At 39.3% G+C, this 20865-nt stretch overlaps 2 protein-coding genes across 3 annotated transcripts in view; both read right to left on the bottom strand.

Annotated features, from left to right (window-relative positions):
* Positions 1–315: 315 nt before the first annotated feature.
* Positions 316–1631, bottom strand: LOC131552600 (mRNA decay activator protein ZFP36L2-like). Its single transcript, XM_058796486.1, has 2 exons — positions 1581–1631; positions 316–1425 (listed from the first exon to the last, which is right to left on the bottom strand). The coding sequence occupies exons 1-2, from the start codon at positions 1629–1631 to the stop codon at positions 316–318; spliced, it is 1161 nt and encodes a 386-aa protein (XP_058652469.1).
* Positions 1285–20865, bottom strand: part of thada (THADA armadillo repeat containing) — a 103885-nt gene continuing 84304 nt past the window's right edge. The window contains exons 33-39 of one of the 2 annotated variants that reach the window (XM_058794937.1): positions 18680–18804; positions 14731–14803; positions 13183–13339; positions 12944–13066; positions 4835–5004; positions 1581–3758; positions 1285–1422 (exon numbers count right to left, since the gene is read on the bottom strand). In XM_058794937.1, the coding sequence (XP_058650920.1) occupies positions 3453–3758; positions 4835–5004; positions 12944–13066; positions 13183–13339; positions 14731–14803; positions 18680–18804 (954 nt within the window). In that variant the 3' untranslated portion in view covers positions 1285–1422; positions 1581–3452. Of the gene's footprint in view, positions 1423–1580; positions 3759–4834; positions 5005–12943; positions 13067–13182; positions 13343–14730; positions 14804–18679; positions 18805–20865 lie in introns of both variants that reach the window. The other variant, XM_058794935.1, reaches the window with a different exon arrangement.

Consider the following 20865-nt stretch of genomic DNA (forward strand, 5'->3'; position numbering starts at 1 on the left):
AAAACTAGTATACTTTTTCGTCAAGGCATATTCTTGGCAAGGATGAAGGAAAATCTGAAACCGCTCTGTCTTTCACGTTCACAAGTCTTTTGTACAAAAATCTGGAAAGTAGTTGGTCCAAAAAGACCAAGAGAATGCAACAAACTGCACCGGTGGAATGCCTTCAAAGCAGTTCAAACAGACTAATGCCATGTCGAGCGTCTGACAAAAACAAATCCATCTCCCTCGATATTAAAAAGTCTATTGCTCAACTACATATCTCTAACGGGAGACTCCTCCGCTATCGAGTCCACTACAACAACAACAAAAAGCGGATTAATCATCGGAAATCGACAGCCTGCTGAAGATTGGCAAACGCCTTCCGCCGTCCAGACTGGGAGACTCGGAGCCGCTGAGACTTCCGGAGGAGCTGAGGGAGCCGCTGGCGTAGCTCTCCCGGTCAGAGATGCTGTCAGGCGGGCTGGGGGGCGAGTCGAACACCGGCGACTCTGACAGGCGCTGGAGGGACTGCAAGTGGCCGAGGCCGTCGCCCATGTTGACCTGAAGGTTTGCGTAATAACCGTTGTGCGTGTGCACGGCCAGCGGCGCGAGCAGGGCTTTGAGGTCTTGGCCGGTGAAAGAGAAGGCACTGTTTCCGAGGCACCTAGCGTCTTCGTAGAAGCTCGCGGCGCAGGAGGAGCCGCTGGAGGGAGGCGGAGTGCGCGACGTGGGGCTCTCGAGGAGGGGCGAGTCGAGTCCGTGGTGGTGGTGGTGGCTGGAGAAACCCGAGAAGCTGAGGCTGTGGTGGAGTTTCGGTCGGTGCTGGTGCTGCTGCTGCTGTTGCTGTCCGTAGCCGCTCACCGGCTCGCATCGAGCGGGCTTGGCGGACTCTCCCTGCACGCTGTTGGCGTTGCTCGGCGCCGGTCTGCGCTCGTCGGCGTTGTGGATGAAGTGGCACCGCGGACCGTATGGGCAGAAGCCGATGGTGTGGAAAGTGCGACAGGGCTCGGTTTTGTACTTGGGGTGGCGAGACAGGCTTCTCAGCTCGTGGTAGCCGTGCGCAAACTGGCACTTCTCGCCGTACTTGCAAGCGCCGTTTTCCTCGAAGGGCCTGCAGAGCTCCGTCTTGTAGCGGGTGGAGTTGATCTGCGAGCCCGGCTTCTGCTGCAGCTGCTGGGCGCTCTCGCTGTAGGCGCGGTCGCGGAACTTGTTCTCCTTGTTCATGATGGCATTCTCCTTCATGCTGCTGCTGTAGGAGCTGGCGGGGTACTTGTTGCCGTTTGTCATGGACTCCATGTTGCTGGTGGAGTTTCGACGGAAGAATCCTGACGCGTACGAGTTGCAGTTGTTGGTGCTGCTGCTGGAGGTTGTTACCGGGGCCCCGACTGCTTTCTTATCCAGCATGCTGTTAATGTGAATGGCGTTCATGTTGAGGCTCTTCTCCTGCTATGCAGAGAGGAGGAAAGAGGAGAAACAGTTACAATCAATGCAAAGTAACGTTAGTTGCAAAACTATTTATGCACTCTTTTCGGCCATGCATTAACTTTGTAAAGTTCCAGCAAAGAAAAGCAGCACGCTTGTTTGTTAAACCAGCAAAGTACCTTGTACAGCATGTCGATGTCGTAGAAAGCGGACAGGATGGTCGCAGACATTTCTGTTTCTTCAGAAGAAGACAGTCGCAGATGATCTCTCATTTGAGAACCGACCTGGAGCCTTTGGATGCGAAGGCGTTTAGTTTGCCACTGGCTTAGAGTTTGTGCAAAAGATACGGAACAAAAAAGGCTAGTCTCAGATGTGCTCTGAAACTCGGAGAAGGAAGGCTGAGTTCCTCGTTGCGTGCTTGTGTTGTCAGTCTTCTCCCACCGCGCAGTGCCGAGCCAGAACAGTAAAGAGTCTGCTTTACTCTCCCGCACATATAAGCTTGAGGACAGCGCGTAAAGAGGAGGAGGAGGAACTTACTGCGAAAGTTGCCTCAAAGTTACGCCCTGCTTTTCAAGTGTCGCCGGGACTGTGGATCTGATTGGTCGCTTTCTGCACCCCTCCTGCGGCGCGCACACTCACTCACGGCACCTCTCCAACACTGAACAACTTACAAGATGAACTCAGTGCAATCAACATATACTTCTAAAACAAGAAAAGTCAATAAATACTTCAAAATAATATAGAAATACCAATACATTATATTTTCACGCATTTAGGTTTCAGGACAACTTCGATCAAAGGTGTTGATCCACTGACTAGCGCGCGCGCGCTATATAATAGATATAATATATTATATTTATATATATAAATATAAATCATAAGCTATATCATGCAGACACGCACGGTATTGACGCTTGGCGTGCACGAGATTCATGCGGCTCGAGGCTGGTCGCTCTGATATCAGGAAAAGTTTAGTGGGTGAGTGCGATTGCATAATCGAGACCGAGAGGCCAAACTTTGAAGTTGTGCCAGATCTGATACACAGAGTGAGAAACTTTGACACTTATCTGCATGTTACGTTTTCCTCTGCCTATCTTTCTCTGTACAAATAAAGTGCATTTTAGCCTGGAAATGTTTTTTTTTTTTTAATAAAAAAACATTTCATTATTTATTATTTTTTGCATTAATTTAGAAAATACAGACATACGAAACCTAAACGTTTCAACAAGCTGCAACAAAGTAAAAATCAAATCCTGCAAGCAACTCAAACTCTAATAAAAACGATACAATACTGCCCCCTAACGGTCTATCGTCTATCGTCGAAAAAAAGGCTTGAGCGCCACCTACAGGCAAAAAATATTGAAAGGCCGAAAATATATTTCACTTCACATTCCCTCTTTTTTCCTCTTACAGTTCCCATTGCATATCTCAGCAGTACTCTTGTATTACAGTTCCTTTTTTATGGTTTCAGTGAAGCACATTAATACATGAAAAAAAAACACCAAAAAAAACAAAACTCCTGATCCTGGTGAGGAGAACAGTATGTATTATTTTACCCACCCTGTGAGTGTGTGTGTGTGTGTGTGTGTGGAACAGGCTGCTGACATTCCAAAACATTACATCATTTTACAGTAAAAGGGGAACATTGCTACTACAGCCCCTGAAGGCAGCCCAGCTGTCTACTTAGCAAACGGACACCAGACTGTTTTGCTCAGATTGCATAACATACACAGGAGGAGCAATCAAACAATTTCTTTAACTAAAAACACTTAAGCTATGCATTAAAAATACAACAGCTTGCTCAAATACCACAAGGTGTGATATTGAAAACACAGCTGAGGAGAATAAAACCTCTCACATTCCCAGTATCGCAAACACACATTACTGTACAAAAGTAATCCCACAGTTAAATGAACGTAATAAAATTTATTTGAATTAAAAAAGCATGTGGTCACGCCTGCATGCAATTCAGGTCTTAAACAGGAAAACCACTGTGAGATTAAAATAGGTTTGTAATGCATGACCCCTTTCACTTTCTCTCTTTCAGTCATCTAAGAAGATCTAAGTGTATCTAGAAGATTCTGAGCGAGTGACGTTCTCTCTTTCAGCAGCGATATCTTGGCATACTCGATGGTGGCTGAAAACTGGGGCAGTGCAGGGAGGGCTTTCATCGAAATCTGAGCCGCCAGGGCATTGCTCTTTGCGATGGCTGATGGTCGGTCCAGTTCTGCGGCGCTCACATCAGGTGAATATGTCACTCTTAGGAGGGCAGAGAGATGTCCGTGCAACATCCGTGCCCATAACAAAGGCTCTGCCCACAGGTTAAGATCTCCCTTCTCAAAGAGGAACTCCTCATCCTGGAAAAAGAAGAACCTACATATTTAAACTAGATTTTCTGAAGATAAAGTGAGCAGGGCACTGACAATGGAGACAACGGGTGCTTCCAGGGAATTGCTATGCAGTGTTTTGTGTGATTTTTTAGTTCTTTGATATGCAGTAGGGTGTTCTGGGGGATTTCTAGGGTGTTAATAAGTGAATACTTAGTGGCCTATATTAATAGACAGGTCATATAAAGTGCAACAGTTGGGTTCTGGAACTAAAAATCCAATTTATAGATTTTAAACTGTAACATTCACCTTTAAAGACAGAATCACTTTCAGCAGTGAGGTTGTAATGCTTTTGTTGAAGCCGTCGGTCTCTTATTTCAGCTTATTTTTAAAATAATCATATTGAATAGAGGAAGTCCTGGTGGAAAAAGTACATTACCCATGATTCTGCAGAAAAATCTCCACCAATCAGAGAATTGCAGCAAGCAAGTCACAAAAGAATACTTTAGCATCCATTATGACATACTTGAGTCAGTCTCCATATGCTCTCAGACTACTTCAATATTTGTATATTAAAGCATAGTTTAAAATAAACAAAATATATTGTTTATATTATGTCATTCTCAGTGCTTTATGTGATTGTAGTCCTTTCCTTGTTGAACCTGTTAAGAATCCAATTTTTCAATAAATTTTTTTAGCTTCAAATCAAAGTTTGTAATGTTGTGATTCACCTTGTAACTGGTTGGTTTGGTTCATAGCTTACAACTCTTCAACAAATACTTTTTTTTTTTTTTTTAAATTCCTACGGGAAAAATGAATGGGGAAAATATTTCCAGAATCAAGGCTGCTGAACAATATAGGTCCATCAATGCAAGTCAATTTTATCACCCGCTATGTGAAACAAACATTTCACAGTTTTGAAAAGTAATAGCACACCTCTCCACAATAAGTTGCCAAGTTTTTGTCATGATTCTGATGTCATTTGTGGCTGTAGAACTAACAAGGGACGCATTTAGTGCCAAAGTTTAAAAAGCTCCCAAACATGAGCAAAATCAGTGATGCATTAAAAAAAAATTACACAAGAAAAAAGCAAAAGTGCTCCTTACCAAGTCTAGTGACTCTTCACTCCTTGTATCCAATTGTTCATCTCCCAGGAGCCATTGTATCAGGTTCACCATTCCAGCAGCCACCTGGCCCCACATCTGGAGCAGCTGGCACAAAAGACCCACCCCCATCTCCAGGGCAACCGGAGGAGAGACGGCACCCGTGGAAACACCTAGAAATGAAGCAGAACACAGAGAAGTCTGACACATATTCCCTGATGTAACAGAATTCAGCAAAACGAATTCTGATTCTGGAACACACGTATGGAAAGTTTAAAAAGATCAATTTAATGAGCCACGTCAATCTTAGTCTGGTTTCTTTTGTCTCCAAGGCATTACTGGGTTCAGGCAATGGAGGTGGTGCTTTGCCACAATGCAATCTGCTCCCAATCTGAGACTTGCCAGAGCGTTGGATGTAAAGCAACAGCCTGAGATTGATGCCTCGCTCTCTTTTTGTTCTCTAGACAGCATGTTTCCATCTTCGCCTGGCATGGAACCCATTTGAGAGAAACAAAACTATAACTCAGAAGCAAAACGCGCACAATGGAAACCACAGCGTGCCATATGCACGCGTGCAGGCATTCGAGACGGGTCGTTTTTGACTAAACGGTTGGGAAGTTGGGTCTAAGAATAGATTTAGACGCGAGATAAGGGAAGTGAGAAAAGATCCAAGTACGCGTAAGAAGACACAACAACACTGATGCCCATTCAGGACCTCCCTTTGGCTTTAACGACCCTTGTTGTTCATGCATCAAAGCAGTAACGTGAGAGATCTGGTGCAGTTTGTTTTGAACTCCGTTTTCCCTCCATCACCCCCCTTCCTAAGCAGAATCTGACATGCAAATTACTAAGGCGACTTCAAAAGTCACCAGGACTTGCCAGTCAAAACCAAAAGAGAGAGAACAAGAGCAAAGCAACACCTTAAAGGCTGCCCACCCATTCACCCCTCCCCCAAAAGGAACTCTGGGAAAGCAACCTCTACACAGATCGGCTTTCTGAGGCAAACTTAAGTAGAAGGCCACAGGCAGACACTAGAAGAACGTGGAAAGATGTCAATTGTGTAGACTCAGATGGTGACACGGTCCTTTCTCTGTGTGATGTGTTGGGACGCCCCATCTCTTGCTTTACCGGAGTCTGATGTCAGAGGTGCTTTTCATCCCTATGGGCTTTGGTGCTGGACGCCATCCAAGGCCGAACAAATAACCGGCACCCAGACATTAAGAAATAATAGGAAACTCAAGCTCTTTCCATTCCCTTTTTTTGTGGTTTAGCACTTCAATAACAGGATTTCTCAATCTCTTCAGTGCTTACTCAACAGGATGTTCTGTTTGCATCTGCGAGAGCGAGTGTTTTTGGTGTTATTTTTAAGAGGACACTTTGATGTGTTTCAGAACATTCATATAACATATCGCATCTGTATAAACTCCAAATTTAAAGGCTGAAAATGTACGCTTTCATTAAAACAATTGTACTTTTGGGGGTACAACAGCTTGTCACTTGTGCAGTACCCTTAAAAAGACAACTTTGTACCTTTTTATGCATAAAACGATCATATTGCTACTCTAAGGTACTATTATGGGTACTTTTATGGGTAGATAAGGTACAAAGTTGTCCTTTTACCACTTCTGTATTTTCATTATGTTCCTAACGGTGTATGCAGCAGTGTGTTCAAGGCCTTTCTGCTCTTAACACGATAGTTTACCCAAAAACTAAAATTCTATCACCATTGACTCACCCTCATGTTCTTCAAACCTGTTTGATGTTTTTTCTTCTGTGGATATTTTGAAAAAGAAACTGTTTTGGTGACCAGTGGCTTCTATTATAATGGACATAAACACACTAGCTGGGTTTCCATCCAAAAAATTTTGCGCAAAATTGGAATATCGCATAAAACATTTGCGAATAATCACATCTCGTTTCCATCCAACGAGTCAAAAAGAATAAAATCGCCACTTCCTAATAAACTGGCACACTATATATATATATATCACTAAGAAAAGTAGGAGAAGCCACTGAATATAATTATTTTTATATGTGATAAATTACTTTAGCAGACGAAATAAAAAAAATGCAGTCATTGCTTACGGAGGTGGATTCTGCTGTTTGAGAACGCTGTCGTTTAAGACAGTTCTGCGAGGCAATTATACAGAAATTCTTTGATGACGGACAGAACATTTCAGATGCTGTGGAACGAGATCGGTCCGCTGGTTAGTCAGGTTTTGCCGTCCCATAGCGCAAAGTCACATAACTTTTTGGTGCGCATGGAGGAATTTATTCGGCATAAAGTTTCCATCTCCCATAATTCGCATTAACCCTTTTTCGCAGTCAAAAACCACCTCAAGCGAGCGTAAAAACGTTTTAGCGAATTAAGGGATTTTAATTGGAAATTTGGCGTTTCCATCACTTGTTTCTTATGAGATACTTCAAAATGCGCATAAAAACAGGGTGATGGAAACATAGCTACCAAGACATTCCTCAAAATGTATTCTTTTATGTCCCACAGAAGAACAAAAAGTCACACAGGTTTGGAACGAGTATGTGATAACAGAATTTTGGCTCAACTATCCCCTTTAAGTTAAAGTGAAGAAGCTTCTAGATCTTGGCTGTAGATGTGACAGTAGAAATGTTTGTGAGGTGTTTTGGGGCACTTTGCCCAGCCGGTTTGTGTCTAGGCGCACACAGTTGTGCAGAGATTCCAGAAGGAAGAGGAGGGCAGTTTCATTCCCGTAATCGATCTGTGGGAGTTGTGGGACTGGAACTAATTAAAAAACTTTCTGAATAATGAGCGCAAGAAGAGCTTTAGTGTGTGGCAAATCTGGGATGTGAGCGAGCGCAGCTGGGCGAGTGTCGGGTGTCGGGCGTGAGGGAGGGAGGGGTGGCGGGAGAGCAGGAAGATGGGCTGGATGAATGAGACGACCTGTCCAAATCCTTATTTATCATGATGCAACAGGGGTCTCATAGCGGGTTTGACCACTTTATCCCAATAAGCTAGACGACTAAACAGACCTAAAAATGGACATTCCGTCATCACTTACTCACTCTCATGTTGTTCCAAACCTGTACAACATACTTTCTTCAGTGGGATACAAAATAATACTTTCTGAAGAATATCTTGGCTGCTTTTCTTAGTATAATGAAAGTGAAAGGGGATGGGTTCTGTCTAGCTCCAGAAGAACAAAAAAGCACCACAAAAGTATTCACATGACGGCAAGTCTTCAGAGGCCCTATGATAACCTTTTGTGTTCCACAGAAGAAAGTCATACAGGTTTGGAAGGAAATACATACAGAAATTTAAATTCTGTATACACACACAGTCTTACTTATCAAGGTAAATCAAATGTTAAATCGAAGGCACAGAGCTTGCATGTGGCGACAGATTTCAGCGCATGTGGGAATGACCACATGTGCATCATTGCACGCTCTCTCACATACATATATGCATGCACATTTGGACACACACCCAGAACAAGGTGCAAGAAGTGTGCGGGCAGGAAGTGTTGGTGTGGGTGAGAGTGGTATCAAGGTGCAAAAACACACACACTTTTACAGCTTTAACTTCCTTCAGAGATCTATGAGAACCAAGGAACTAGAGGAGACTCAAACCCAAACACAAACACTCGTACACACGCAAGCATTCTCACACGCACAAACTAGATAGACCGACAATCCCATAAACTACAGACAGACTGACAATCCCATGAATATAAATATCAACTTCTTTCGTAATATTTATTCTATTATTTTTAAAAATTGAATGACAAAAATGTAGTTTAATTTAATTTATGTAATAGAACATTTTTACAAAATTACACAAAAATGATATTATTGTACCATTATATTCGTGCGATTTTTGTGATCGATTATTTTGAATTATACTGTTGCAGTGTAATGCCTTTTTTTGTCAAAAGCAGAGGCTAAAACTGATATCGGCTGACAAAAAACCTCAATCTCTGTCAGCTCCTATCGGGAGAGCAAGAGACCATTAACTGCATGCCTTAAACCTAGATTTGATTTTCAGTGCAGCTTACTTTTATGATCATGGCCCTGGATATTCAGCAGGCCAGCAGAATCAGGTGAAACGCTGGAGTCGGATATCATCTGACACATTTATGCCAAAACTAAGACGTCTGCTAGAGTTCTTTAGTGTCCCTTACATCAGCCTAACCTGTCTAACGGGAGTGTTACAGTATCACCCAGGTGTCTGCTGGTTAAAAGGCCTGGCACACGGTCACATGACCCTAAGACTGATGGGAAAAAGACTCTGTAACGTATGTGGTACCTCAGAATCCTTAGAATTCTTCCTGTGTCAATAGACAGTGGCTGCCCATTTTTTCAGAGGCCTTGGTTCAGGAAGCATTTATCCTATTAATTTTTCTTTCTTGGGATTTATGAAATTCAGTAAAGGCCAAAAAGCTCTGAGCTGTATTACAGCTTTATAAACTTGGTGACACTTTATTTTAAGGTCCAATTAACTAGTTGCTTATTAGCATGCATATTACTAGCATATAGGCTGTGTATCAGTGCTTATTAGACATGTATTAATGCCTTATTCTGCATGACTAAGTTCTAGATCCTTTATCCCGACTGATATGATTAAAAATCAGTTTCTTCATGGAGAAAACAGGATTTTAGTTCCAGAACATATTTAAGCTAAAATGAATGACAGGGCCAATATGCCTAAACTATTAGTGCCAAAGAGCTCTGCTTTAATGATTGAGCACCTTTGAGCTACACTATGGGTTTAACGGATGGATGATCCACGGATCAGTTCAGACCTCGTCTTGTAATCCATTACATGAATGACTACAGGGCATCTACTGCTAAAGACATTACACGCACAACACTAGAGTTGGACATTAGCTGACTGGTGAGAACATCCTCAAAATGAAACCAGACGTGCCAAGAACAATACCAACCAGAGTAATGTGAGCAACAAATGTTTAAGGTTTTTCAAAAGGGTTGAATTGATGTTGTACTTGGACATAACATGGGGGAAAAAGCTTTGCAATTTACATGTAATAACAGTAATAATGCTTTATATTTAAATATGGCAAGTAAAAACACAATTCGGTAGTGGAACAAAAAGGAGCATTATTATGGTGATTCACATTATGACGACAACAATAATACACCAAGGCAACATAATTAATGGTTCTTAGTTTAGGGATTCGAACAACCCTTTAACCCTAAGCAATAAACTATGTGTCCCACATCGTTTGAACTTCTGACATGAGTAATGCCTCAAATAACGCGTTTTGATGACTAGAGGTTATTTCTAAGCGATCAGAATGTGATTTTTGCCTGGCAGAGGAAAAAACGGGCAAAAAAAAAGTCCCTTTAATGCTGTAGACCTGCATGTTACAGAGTTTTTTGTTGTTGTTTTTTTGACTTGGGCCAGTAAGCAACACCTCTGCAACTACTCATCGCCAAATATATACACTTGTTCAAGGCTACGTCTCTGTAACCGAAGCAAACCAGTCCCGAAAAAAACTCTGGCAAACACAAGTGAAAAGCGCTGAGTATTTCGGGGACAGTAATTACATTTGAAATGCTTGAACACTCCCGAGTTCCCCCCGTGAGAATACGGTCCTATTCCATCTTAATGCTGTTATCAGATGTACCTCTCACCCTCCTAAAAGCCTTGTCAAGTGATGCCAGAGGTTCTGATTTCCAACCTAATTTGTATTGAGATAGCGGAAGAATAAAAGTGTCTAATTGAATTCGGTTTCGTGTACTGCACAAAGACTTCACTGTCACGGCGAAAAGAAAGAGGGCCAAGTACAAAGCCAGAAATGTGATTACAGTGCATGGGAGATCATGTTAGGGTTACTTCATATATATCTGAACTGCTTCATCTTTCTCAGATTCAAGTTTCTTTCTAAAACTAGAAGTCTGTTGAAAAATAACATCCCATTAAACTATTTTTTCACCATCGACATTTTAGGATAAAATTTACATATACATTACAGTTCAAACGTTTGGGGCTGGAAAGATTTTAATTAAATGTTTTTGAAAATAGTCCATGTTCACCAAGGCTGCATTTATTTGATCAAAAATACAGTAAAATTCATAATATTGTGAGATGATATTACAATTGAAAATAACTTTTTTTTCTATTTGAAAATATTTTAAAATGTAATTTATTCCTGTGATGCAAAGCTGAATTTTCAGCATCATATGACAGAAATTATTCTAATTTGCTGATTTGCATATATTTGCAAACATTTCCCATTATCAATATTGAAAATATTGGGGTTTTGGAAAACTTCTGCAACAATGTAAGAGTTTATACTGTCACGTCTGATCAATTAAAGTGCCCTTAAAACTAATTGCACCAAATTAACATGTTAAATCAACAGGCCTAAATATAATATATAAAATTATACACAAAGTTATACACTTGTGCGGAGTGACAAATAAATTTTTAAAATACAAATATGCCATTGTCGTTTGGGATCATTTGCAGCTAGCCATTCACTAAACACAAAATAAACCCAATATTTTGTGATAATGACTAGCCGATGAAAGTTGAGAGACAATAATTACCACCTAATGTAATAATTATACAAAAACATTTTCAGAATGCAGTGATTGACCAATCAGAGTCAAGTATTCCAGCCATCCATGTATATGAGATCATAAAAACTGCATGCATAACAATTTTACATCTCATTGCAGCAGCTGTCACTGCTTGAAACTCAGCTACTCAGCTACATGTCAGCTACTCAAAACCAGTAACCAGTAATTGTGGGTTGGTGACAAGAGAAGGCACAAAGGGACAAGACTTTCTCAGACTCTTCCCCCACCCTGCTCTTGTTTTTCTTGCCCATGTGAAGCAGGATTATCAGCGTGTCAGAGAATGTGGTAATGATGTGGTTTTGATGTGACTGATTTATGGGACAGAGGTGCTGCTCCTCTCTGCATCGCTGACCCACACACCTCCATTTCAAAGGCGCAGGGCTGCCGTTCACCGCCTCTCCTCCACACCTCTCCTCTGTCGCTCAGTCAGGCGAGCTCGTAAACAACACTGACCTGACCTCCCCCCATCCCTCAGAAACACTCTTTAAAACACCTCCCCTTCCAGCAATCTTCATCTGATCTCCTGAGTGAGTGTTGTTCGGTGTATCTGTCCTGTGTAGGCCATGTCTCCATTGATTTAAATCAATGTTCTGGGTTCTATACAAGCACAGAAATTACACCTACAAATTTTTCTAATGCATTCACAATGGAAGTGTTTAAAAATATGCAGCTTGCATTTTCTTTGAAGTACTCCTATTGATTCGAACTTGCAAAATCTGTTTTGTTAGAGCTGTAAAAGGTGACTAAATCATTCTTGATGTGGTGAAACTACTTTGAGGAACTTTTGGTGTGTGTTACAGATGTCAGTCCTGTAAATGAGTGAGCTTGCACTCGTGTAAACTGTCCCTTTCTAGTATTCTTGGTTTTACATGGCCATAACACTGAAATATTGAATATTTCTTTGCACAGACAGGTTAGCAAGTGACTTTACCACGCTACCATATACACACAATAGTATATATATATATATATATATATATATATATATATATATACACACACACATATATATACATATACATATACACACACACACACACACACACACACACATACATATTTTTTTTTTTTTGAATATTACTTTGCACACAACAAAGTTTTGCAAGTGATTTTAGCATACTGGTTTCAGCTTAACACACATAAAATGTTTGTTTGCAAATACATAAATAAATTAATACATTTTAAACAAAAAACCACAGATAAATACTTAAAATACTAGAAAAAGTTTATTTTATAATATTAATATTTTATTTGTTTACCTGCATGTCATGTGACCATTAACCAACACCAGACAAATGTAAACAAGCAAATGTTTTGTGAAATATTAACTTAAAATATACTATTATTTACTTCAAGGAAATATTTTAGGTCAAAAGGGTTTGGCTGACAAAAAAAAAAAAAAAAAAAAAAATAGATAATTGGGAATCCCTAGTCTATGGTATTCAACGCTACGGCACAAAGGCTGTCAACAGAGCTTCACTTGCACTGAACCCAGAGTGTTCTTTTAATGTGTGTGTGAGCATGTGTGTGTACCTGTGTTGTGTAAATGGGCTGGAATGTAGCAGGTGAAGTCAGCTGCTCTGTCTCTGACATCCTGATCTTCATCCTGTAATAATGTAAACAGGCTCTTCCATAGTGCCACAGTGTGTGTGATACCTGGAAAACACACACACACACACACACACACACACACACACACACACACATACACACAGTGTAAGCTTTAGTTCAGATTCCTGCATACGTGTTCTTGTCCACAGACGTCCACTCACCCAGAGGCAGGGCTGGAGCTGTCAGTAAGGTGGGGGCGGCCTTCACTAACACCTCTGCTGACTTGAGTTTGACTTCTGCAGGTTGATCCTCAGCGCAGCCCTGCATGACCAGCGCCCCCCATCTGCTCAGAGAGACCACTGCAGCCTCACTGAGATCCTGCTGTAAGACACACACACACATATTACTGAAAGAACATCAGCCCCTTAGGGAAAAAAATACTGTGTTGATACCATGGTACAGTGATGCATAAGATAGTAATGCCTTGGAAAGTTGATATATAGATAGTGCTGTATGTTTGTATTATATTATATTATGACTATTATTAGATACTTCAATGTATGTTATTATTGTTATTGTACAACAGCTTGTGATTCAGAATGTGATTAATCTAATCATAACTGGCACAATCCATTTTGTAAAACATTTTTACAAATATTTGAGTTTTACTGTTTTGAGTCTTTTTTTTTGTTGCATTGATGCCAAACTTGTCATTCACTTGCTTATTAATTAATTTGTTGTTCATGTAATGCAAAGTATTGGTTTGCATCCATCAAGTTCCAAATTAATAGTAGAAAATTAAATGAAAGACAATTTCTCTTTGAATTAAATCATTTAGCTCACATTATTATCCAAATGTTACCACATTTAAAACATAAACCATATTTTATTGAATTTCCAGCAAAAATAACTTTATAATAAAACTAAAAATATATTATTGTAATAATTGTGTATTAACAAAACACTACTGTTCAAAAGCAAAAATAAACTAAAACATGCATTAATATTATGAAATATTACTACAATTAAATTTTTATTTTGTATAAAATGTATTTTACTCCTGTGATACAAAGCTGAATTTTCAGCATCATTACTCCAGTCTTCAGTGTCACATCAGAAATCATTCTAATAAGCTGATTTCATGCTCAAAAAATGTCTTATTATCATCAGTGTTGAAAAGAGTGCTGGGTAATATTGTTGTAGAAAATGTGATTTTTCTTTTTCTTTTCAGGAGTCTTTGATGAATATAAAGTTAAGAACAGCGTTTATTTAACATTAAAATAAAATAAGATTTTTTTGTAACAATGTATCTATACTGACACCTGAAATGAAAGAATCTTTGCACCATAGTCATTGAAATCACATTGTTAACTAAGAAATGATCTTGGAAGCAATAAAGCTCATTCCCCCTCCCCCTCATCACACCTAACGGCTAATCGCCTAACGACCATTCACAACCATTTCAGTGAACTACAAACAATGTTAACAACTCTTAAAAACTTGCGTGAAATCAAACAGGTTAATCTTTCCGGAGCCAGTGGTTAAGCTAAAGCACATATGCTCTTTTTTCCCCCAGGGATTTTCATATTTGTAGTGAGATGTGGCGGAATGTTAAGCCTCTACGAGGTTAAGTATCTGTAATCTGCTCCAGTCTAGATAGAGAGTGATAGAGTGTGCAGTTTAACTTGCTTAAGTCTGTCTGGAAACTTCCAACACAATGCTTCACTCTTTCCCTTCCTCGGTCTCTTGTTTCTTTTCTTCTTCCTTACCTGCGGCGTTGACTCGGCCAGGTGTAGCACCAGCGATGATGTTAGGGAGAGAGCGGCACAGTAGAGCTCCACACTGAAACACACACAAGAGCATCTGCATACTTCAGTTTATTACCAAAAACTGGGAAAGTGAGGGTGATGCAACAAAAATACATCACATATTGTCATAAGTCATGTTGATAGCTCAAGATGGTTTTCCACATGAACTGATTTTTCCAAAGTAATTCAACAGAAGACAGGATGACAATAACTATATTTTTTAATGTTTTATTTTAACAGGGTTGTCATGTAAATTCATTGACTGGCTAACAACACATTTTCTTGCAAAATCTTTTGTAACAATATACACTACTGATCAAAAGTTTGGGGTCAGAATTATTATTTTTTTTTTAAAACTTTTATTCAGCGAGGATGTGTTAAATTGACAAAGTGATAGCAAAGAGTTATATTGTTAGAAAAGATTTATATTTTGAATAAATTCTGTCCTTTTTAGCTTTTTATTCATCAAAAACCCTGAAAAAAAAAGAATCACAGGTTCCAAAAAATATGAAGCAGTGCAACTGTTTCCACCATTGATAATAAATCAGCATATTAGAACATTTCTTAAGGATCCTGTGACTCTGAAGACTGGAGTAACGATGCTGAAAATTCAGCTTTACATCACAGGAATAAATTATATTTTAGAGTATATTAAAATAGAAAACTGTTATTTTAAATTGCAATAATATTTCACAATATTACGTTTTTTGATCAAATAAATGCACTCTTGGTGAGCAGAAGAGACTTCTTTAAAAAACATTCAAAATCCCAAACTTTTGCACGGCAATGTATACATACAGATTTGTTTTTGCAAGTGAGGTTTAAATCGAGGGGAAAAAAATAACATTTAATGTTAATATAAAATATCTACAGTTATGACACGAGTGACACAAAACCCACCTAGAAAACATGGATAAAATGAATAAAAAAAAAAAAATTAAAAAAAAAAAAAAAATCACAGAATAAGGAAATGAATGAATGAATAAATAAATTAGCAAATAAAGTCTAATCTTGCATTATAAGGTCCTTACAATTATATTATTAATATATATATTTATATTACATATTAACAGATTTAAACAATTATACTGATTATTATTTTCTCGACACTGTAAAAATCATTAAAATTATTACAAAGATAATTGGAGCACGTTTGGAGCAAGTACATACTATTTCTGTCTTTTTCAGATTTTTTGTTTGTGTGTTTTTAATTAATTTAATTCAATGTGTCACTTGCAAATTTCTTTTTAATTAACTGAAATGTATTAGCATTTTAGTAGCATTTTTAAGCCAATTAATTATTCACAAAAATCATATTTACTATGGAAATTTCCAGGATTTTATTATTATTATTATTATTTAAAGCTATCCAGAACTTTCACCCCTGAACTTTGCAGTTCTGTAAATAACCATTTTAGAATTTCCAGATTTTTCCCGCAACAATCTGGACCCTGATCATAAACGCTGTCCGATCATGAACTGACGACACACTGACACGCACTTGAAAACGACCCCCAGGCCGAGTCCAGAGGGGTGTCTCAGAACAGGTGTAATCCAGCATGTGTTGTCCAACAGAACACGGCTACCAAAATACACTCAGCAAATGTGCCATTACACAACACAGCAAGTGTCCAGGCGTGTTACACAATCGCAGACATACACAGCTAACCGTAAGTACTACGGTGTTGCTTAATCACAGGGCGACTGCAACAAAAGACACGTATCATGTCACACTGTACAAATAGCAATACGCCGCAAAGCGTTTCACAACACTGAACTTAAGAGGAGAGATTGAAAGCGTATGAGCGTCGCAGGGAGCGGGAGTCTTTGTAATGCAATACCGACGGCCTGTGTTCGCTGCACACTGGGATGTGAAGGTGTCTGTTGTTCTGAGGCCCCTACAGGCACCCAAGAGCCAAAAACAACAGTCCAACTGCACCTGCTGCCACATAAACACACATTAAGACATGCACACAACCTCCTAGCATGTACATACCCACAAATTATAGGGAATAACCCTATGTAAAGGTATACGAACACTCTCTCAATTGAAAGCACAGGTAGCCGTGACCCTTTAATGTGTAAATCAATCTCCCTCCCGCTCTGCCGTAGGTATGAAAGGGTGATTGATGTACACGGGCCGGCTGGCGACCACAGGTATGTGTGGTTTCTTTTGTAGTCGGAGCCCACATCTGAAGTCATTACGCTTCTCGCTAACAGCGCTAGCTGCTCAACAGAGTACCTCTCGCCTCCCCAGAGGGATCTCCACCACCTCAAACCGCTGCCTCAACAATGAGGTTTGTTGGGGTTCACAGCTGCTGAGAACATGCTGTGTTTTTAGGGTGCTGGTGCAATCTAGTATGCGATATTAATCTTTTAAATCTGGTGTGCACAACTGGATGCGAATGGAAAATAAACGTTCATCATGTCTGGTGAATTTTCAAGGGCGAAATCCAGTTCTTTTCAATTGGGGAAATCAAGCTACTGGGAATTTTGAAAGATTTATCCATGCAGATTTTGTAACGGGTTCAAGCTGGTCACACGGATTCGCCACGTTGTCAAACAGAAAGCTGCTTGATTTGAAAGTGACTTCTGTGTAAGCTGTGCTTTCCGTATCTGCACTACTGACTATCTTTTCTTTAGCCGGTGAAATTTCACCAAAATTTGTCTAATGTGAAGGTTCCCCGTCTGCCATTGTTTGGACTAATGGTCAAATGTCAGTGTCCATTGTTGTTACTGATATGTGAGGAGTAGGACGGCTAATACAATGCTGATATAAAGGCAACATAATACAGCTTAATAACAGCAAATGAGATATACATACAATAGATACAGTAAATTATGGTAGACATATGGTAAACTCTATTTCTAAAATATTATTTGAGATTTGGTCTTGTTTAGATTTCCATCATTATCCTTGGAACAGGACAGGCCTAGGACCTCGCGTAACTTTTGATAGTTCACCCACTTCTGGTTTCGACGTCCCAAAGTCAATGTTTTTTGGAATGGGTTTTACAACGTGTCTTGGGACTATAGAGGTTGTTTGGGACAGTAAATATTATCATGGCAAACTGTAAAACTCATCTACTCAACTTGTCCTCCTTCACAGCTTCATGTTTATAAATTGCGGTTTTGGGAACTATTCTATTTTAACTCTGACTTTTCCATTTGTAGATTTTAAATAAGTATTAAGAAGAAAAATTCAGAGAAAAATGCATTGGTATCTATTGATATACAAAGTTGTTATATTGAGATAAATAAAAAATAAAACAACTTTAAAGGCAATTTTCGATTTTTGCACCCTCAGATTGCAGATTTTCAAATAGTTGCATTTCAGCCTAACTATACATCAATGGGAAGCTTATTTATTCAGCTTTCAGTTGATGTATAAATCTCAATTTCAAAAAATTTTGCCTTATGACTGGTTTTGTGGTCCAGGGTCACATATTGGACTATTTGCCATTTTCTTTATCTCTTTTGTTTCATTAAAAGGACTTTGTCTGGCAATTACTCGTTACGTTCTCAGTCAAAGTATAATCTTTGTATGATGGCTTTAGTATTGTATGTTGTAACTTTGTTGTTTATTTGTATTCGCAAACTCGGCTGCCTATCTTGGCCAGGATACTCCTGCAAAAGAGATTTTTAATCTCAGTGAGTCTTTTTCCTGGTTAAATAAAGGTAATATATACAAGAATGTTTCTGGAAGCTTATTGGTGGTGACATTGAACTCGTGCAACCGTGGTGTAGTTTGTTTATAGTGTACAGCTTTTTACTTTTGCCGATTGTATTTATGCTTCAAAATTCATAAGTTGTGTTCATTTATGAAGATTATCATGACAAAACAAATCATGAAAGAATCAGAAACTTTTGTTGGTCACAAAACTCATATAGTTTCATCTGTATAGCTTACCTGTGTGTAGAGGTTTCCAGCAGTGTGAGGAGATGCTCAAGAACCTCCAGACAGCTCAAAGACGTCATCCCATCTCTCCAGGGCAGCAGGGAAGCAAGCGGGAGGACAGCGAGAACCTGTAAAACCTGTGAAACACCAAAACAAAGAGAGATTTTATTCAGGCTAGATGCCGTATTTTCATAAAATAAGTCATATTTTCAGTGTCGCATCGTGTGAGCGATCAAAGGGTTTCCAACAGTACATCTATCCTTGTTTTCATTCACGTCAAAATAAATATGGCATCTACCCTGACTAATCATACACAAGGAGCACGAGACAGAAAATCTGCTGAAGTCTGTCCAGGAAGTTTTGTGAATATTTTCAATGCTTTCATTTGCCAGCCACACCTCTCAACCCATATTCCTTTCATCCATATGAACATTCCCTTATTCCACCCTCCCGTCTGTCAGTAACATTCCTCCCTCCCCATCCATCCATCTATCCCTCCATCCCCCTGCACATAAAACACATCTGGTTCAGCTCTGGCCCTCGGGTTTCCCCTCAGCAGAGCGAGGGAGTTAACGGAAGACTTGTTTTTCCTTCTCCTCAGACCCCCACCGTCTTTCCTTTCCTTTCCCGTGACAGGCCAGGTACCTTACAATGGTTTGTTGACATTATTTAGGCTTGTTTGGTTGATTTTTATTTCTTGGAGTGCACAAGAGCCTTAAATAAGGGCATTTAAATCATCTTTTTAATAGCCATTTCAGTCTTTTATACTACAGTGCATTATATTATATTCAAGCACATGACGAAACCGATGTGGATTTAGTTTTAAGACTAAAATGAATATTTTCAGAATGGATTTAGGCACTAGGCTTTAGTGCAATTGCAGTTCGATGCATATTTTGCCATTTGAGCCCACAGAGGAAATTAACCTAACTTTCCTCGTCACTTCCCAGAATGCTTTGGTGGAACAGTAGACTTGCCATGGAAACCAGGCCATATCGAGAGTCTAGAGCCTAACAGCAGCACTTTAAACATTAACAGTTGGCCAATAAAACAGCTTTTAAGAACGCACACTCCCAGTCAGCCAAAATCACTGCAACAGACACATAGAAAAACACGCATCTCCAGACACAAACACACACGTCCTTCCAGAAAAGCCGGTTCCCGTCAGCTTGAACGTTGCTTAATGATTGAAACGGCAAAACAGCAGGGTAATTGATGGTTGGTTGAGTGTTTATGAGGAATTGAAACGCGACCCCTTTTTCTAAACAGGAAATCGCCTGCCATTTCACTTTGCAGGGCTTAAGCTCTGAGCTGAAACTGCGTTTGTGTGTATTGAGTCTGTGAATGGAAATTAAATGACATTCAGCCGGTTTCATTCAGAGACACAGTTGTGAGTAGCTCTTGTCCAGCAGGGTTTTACAGTGTAGATGTTTATTCAGCTAATCAGAGAGAATCCCCTTATGAAGGCATGTGTCATTTAGACGACTGAATTTACTAATCTCAGGACCGGATCTGTGATCAGGATTACGGTGAATTTCAACCTGGTGAAATCCAAGGATTTTGACTGCTAACCTGCATTAAGAGACCTGCAAAAATTATTTCTCCTTGTACTCATATAGTCCAAAGTAATTTCATTGCTTCACATTTCTATTTTTGTAATTTTTTTATTTTTATGACAATTTTTTTTCTGTAGTTTGTGTTGTAAGGTTTGGGGGGTGGGGGATTGTAGAGTTTTTTTCAGTGTTTGATATTATGTAAAGTTTTTCACTGCATTGTGTGAAGTTTTCCAAGTGATTGCTTTTGTATTGTTTTGTTAAGCTTTAAATGATATCTTTTAAATCTTTTTTGTGATGTTTTGTAAACAGTTTTGTAGAGTGTTTAAAGTTTTGTAAAGTTGCAATTTTGTTTCAAGTTTTGTTAAATAGTTCTTTGTGTTGTTTGTGTGTTTAATTTATTTAATTTATATGTTTTTATATAGTTTAAGTTTTTCAACGTTTGACATTTTGTAACTGCACTGCATATGTGAAGCTGTGTCAAGTTTTCTGAAGCTTTTGTTTTTGTTTTTGTAAAGCTTAGCTGAGTGTCTGAAATTGTGATGCAAATCATTTTTTGAAGTTTTGTCAAGGTTTTCTAGATTTTGAAAGGTCACAATTTTTTTTTGTATAAATATTCATAGTGTTTGTTGTAAGGCTTCTGGG

Source organism: Onychostoma macrolepis, chromosome 13 (genome assembly GCF_012432095.1).
Source record: "Onychostoma macrolepis isolate SWU-2019 chromosome 13, ASM1243209v1, whole genome shotgun sequence".
Classification (NCBI taxonomy): Eukaryota; Metazoa; Chordata; class Actinopteri; order Cypriniformes; family Cyprinidae; genus Onychostoma; species Onychostoma macrolepis.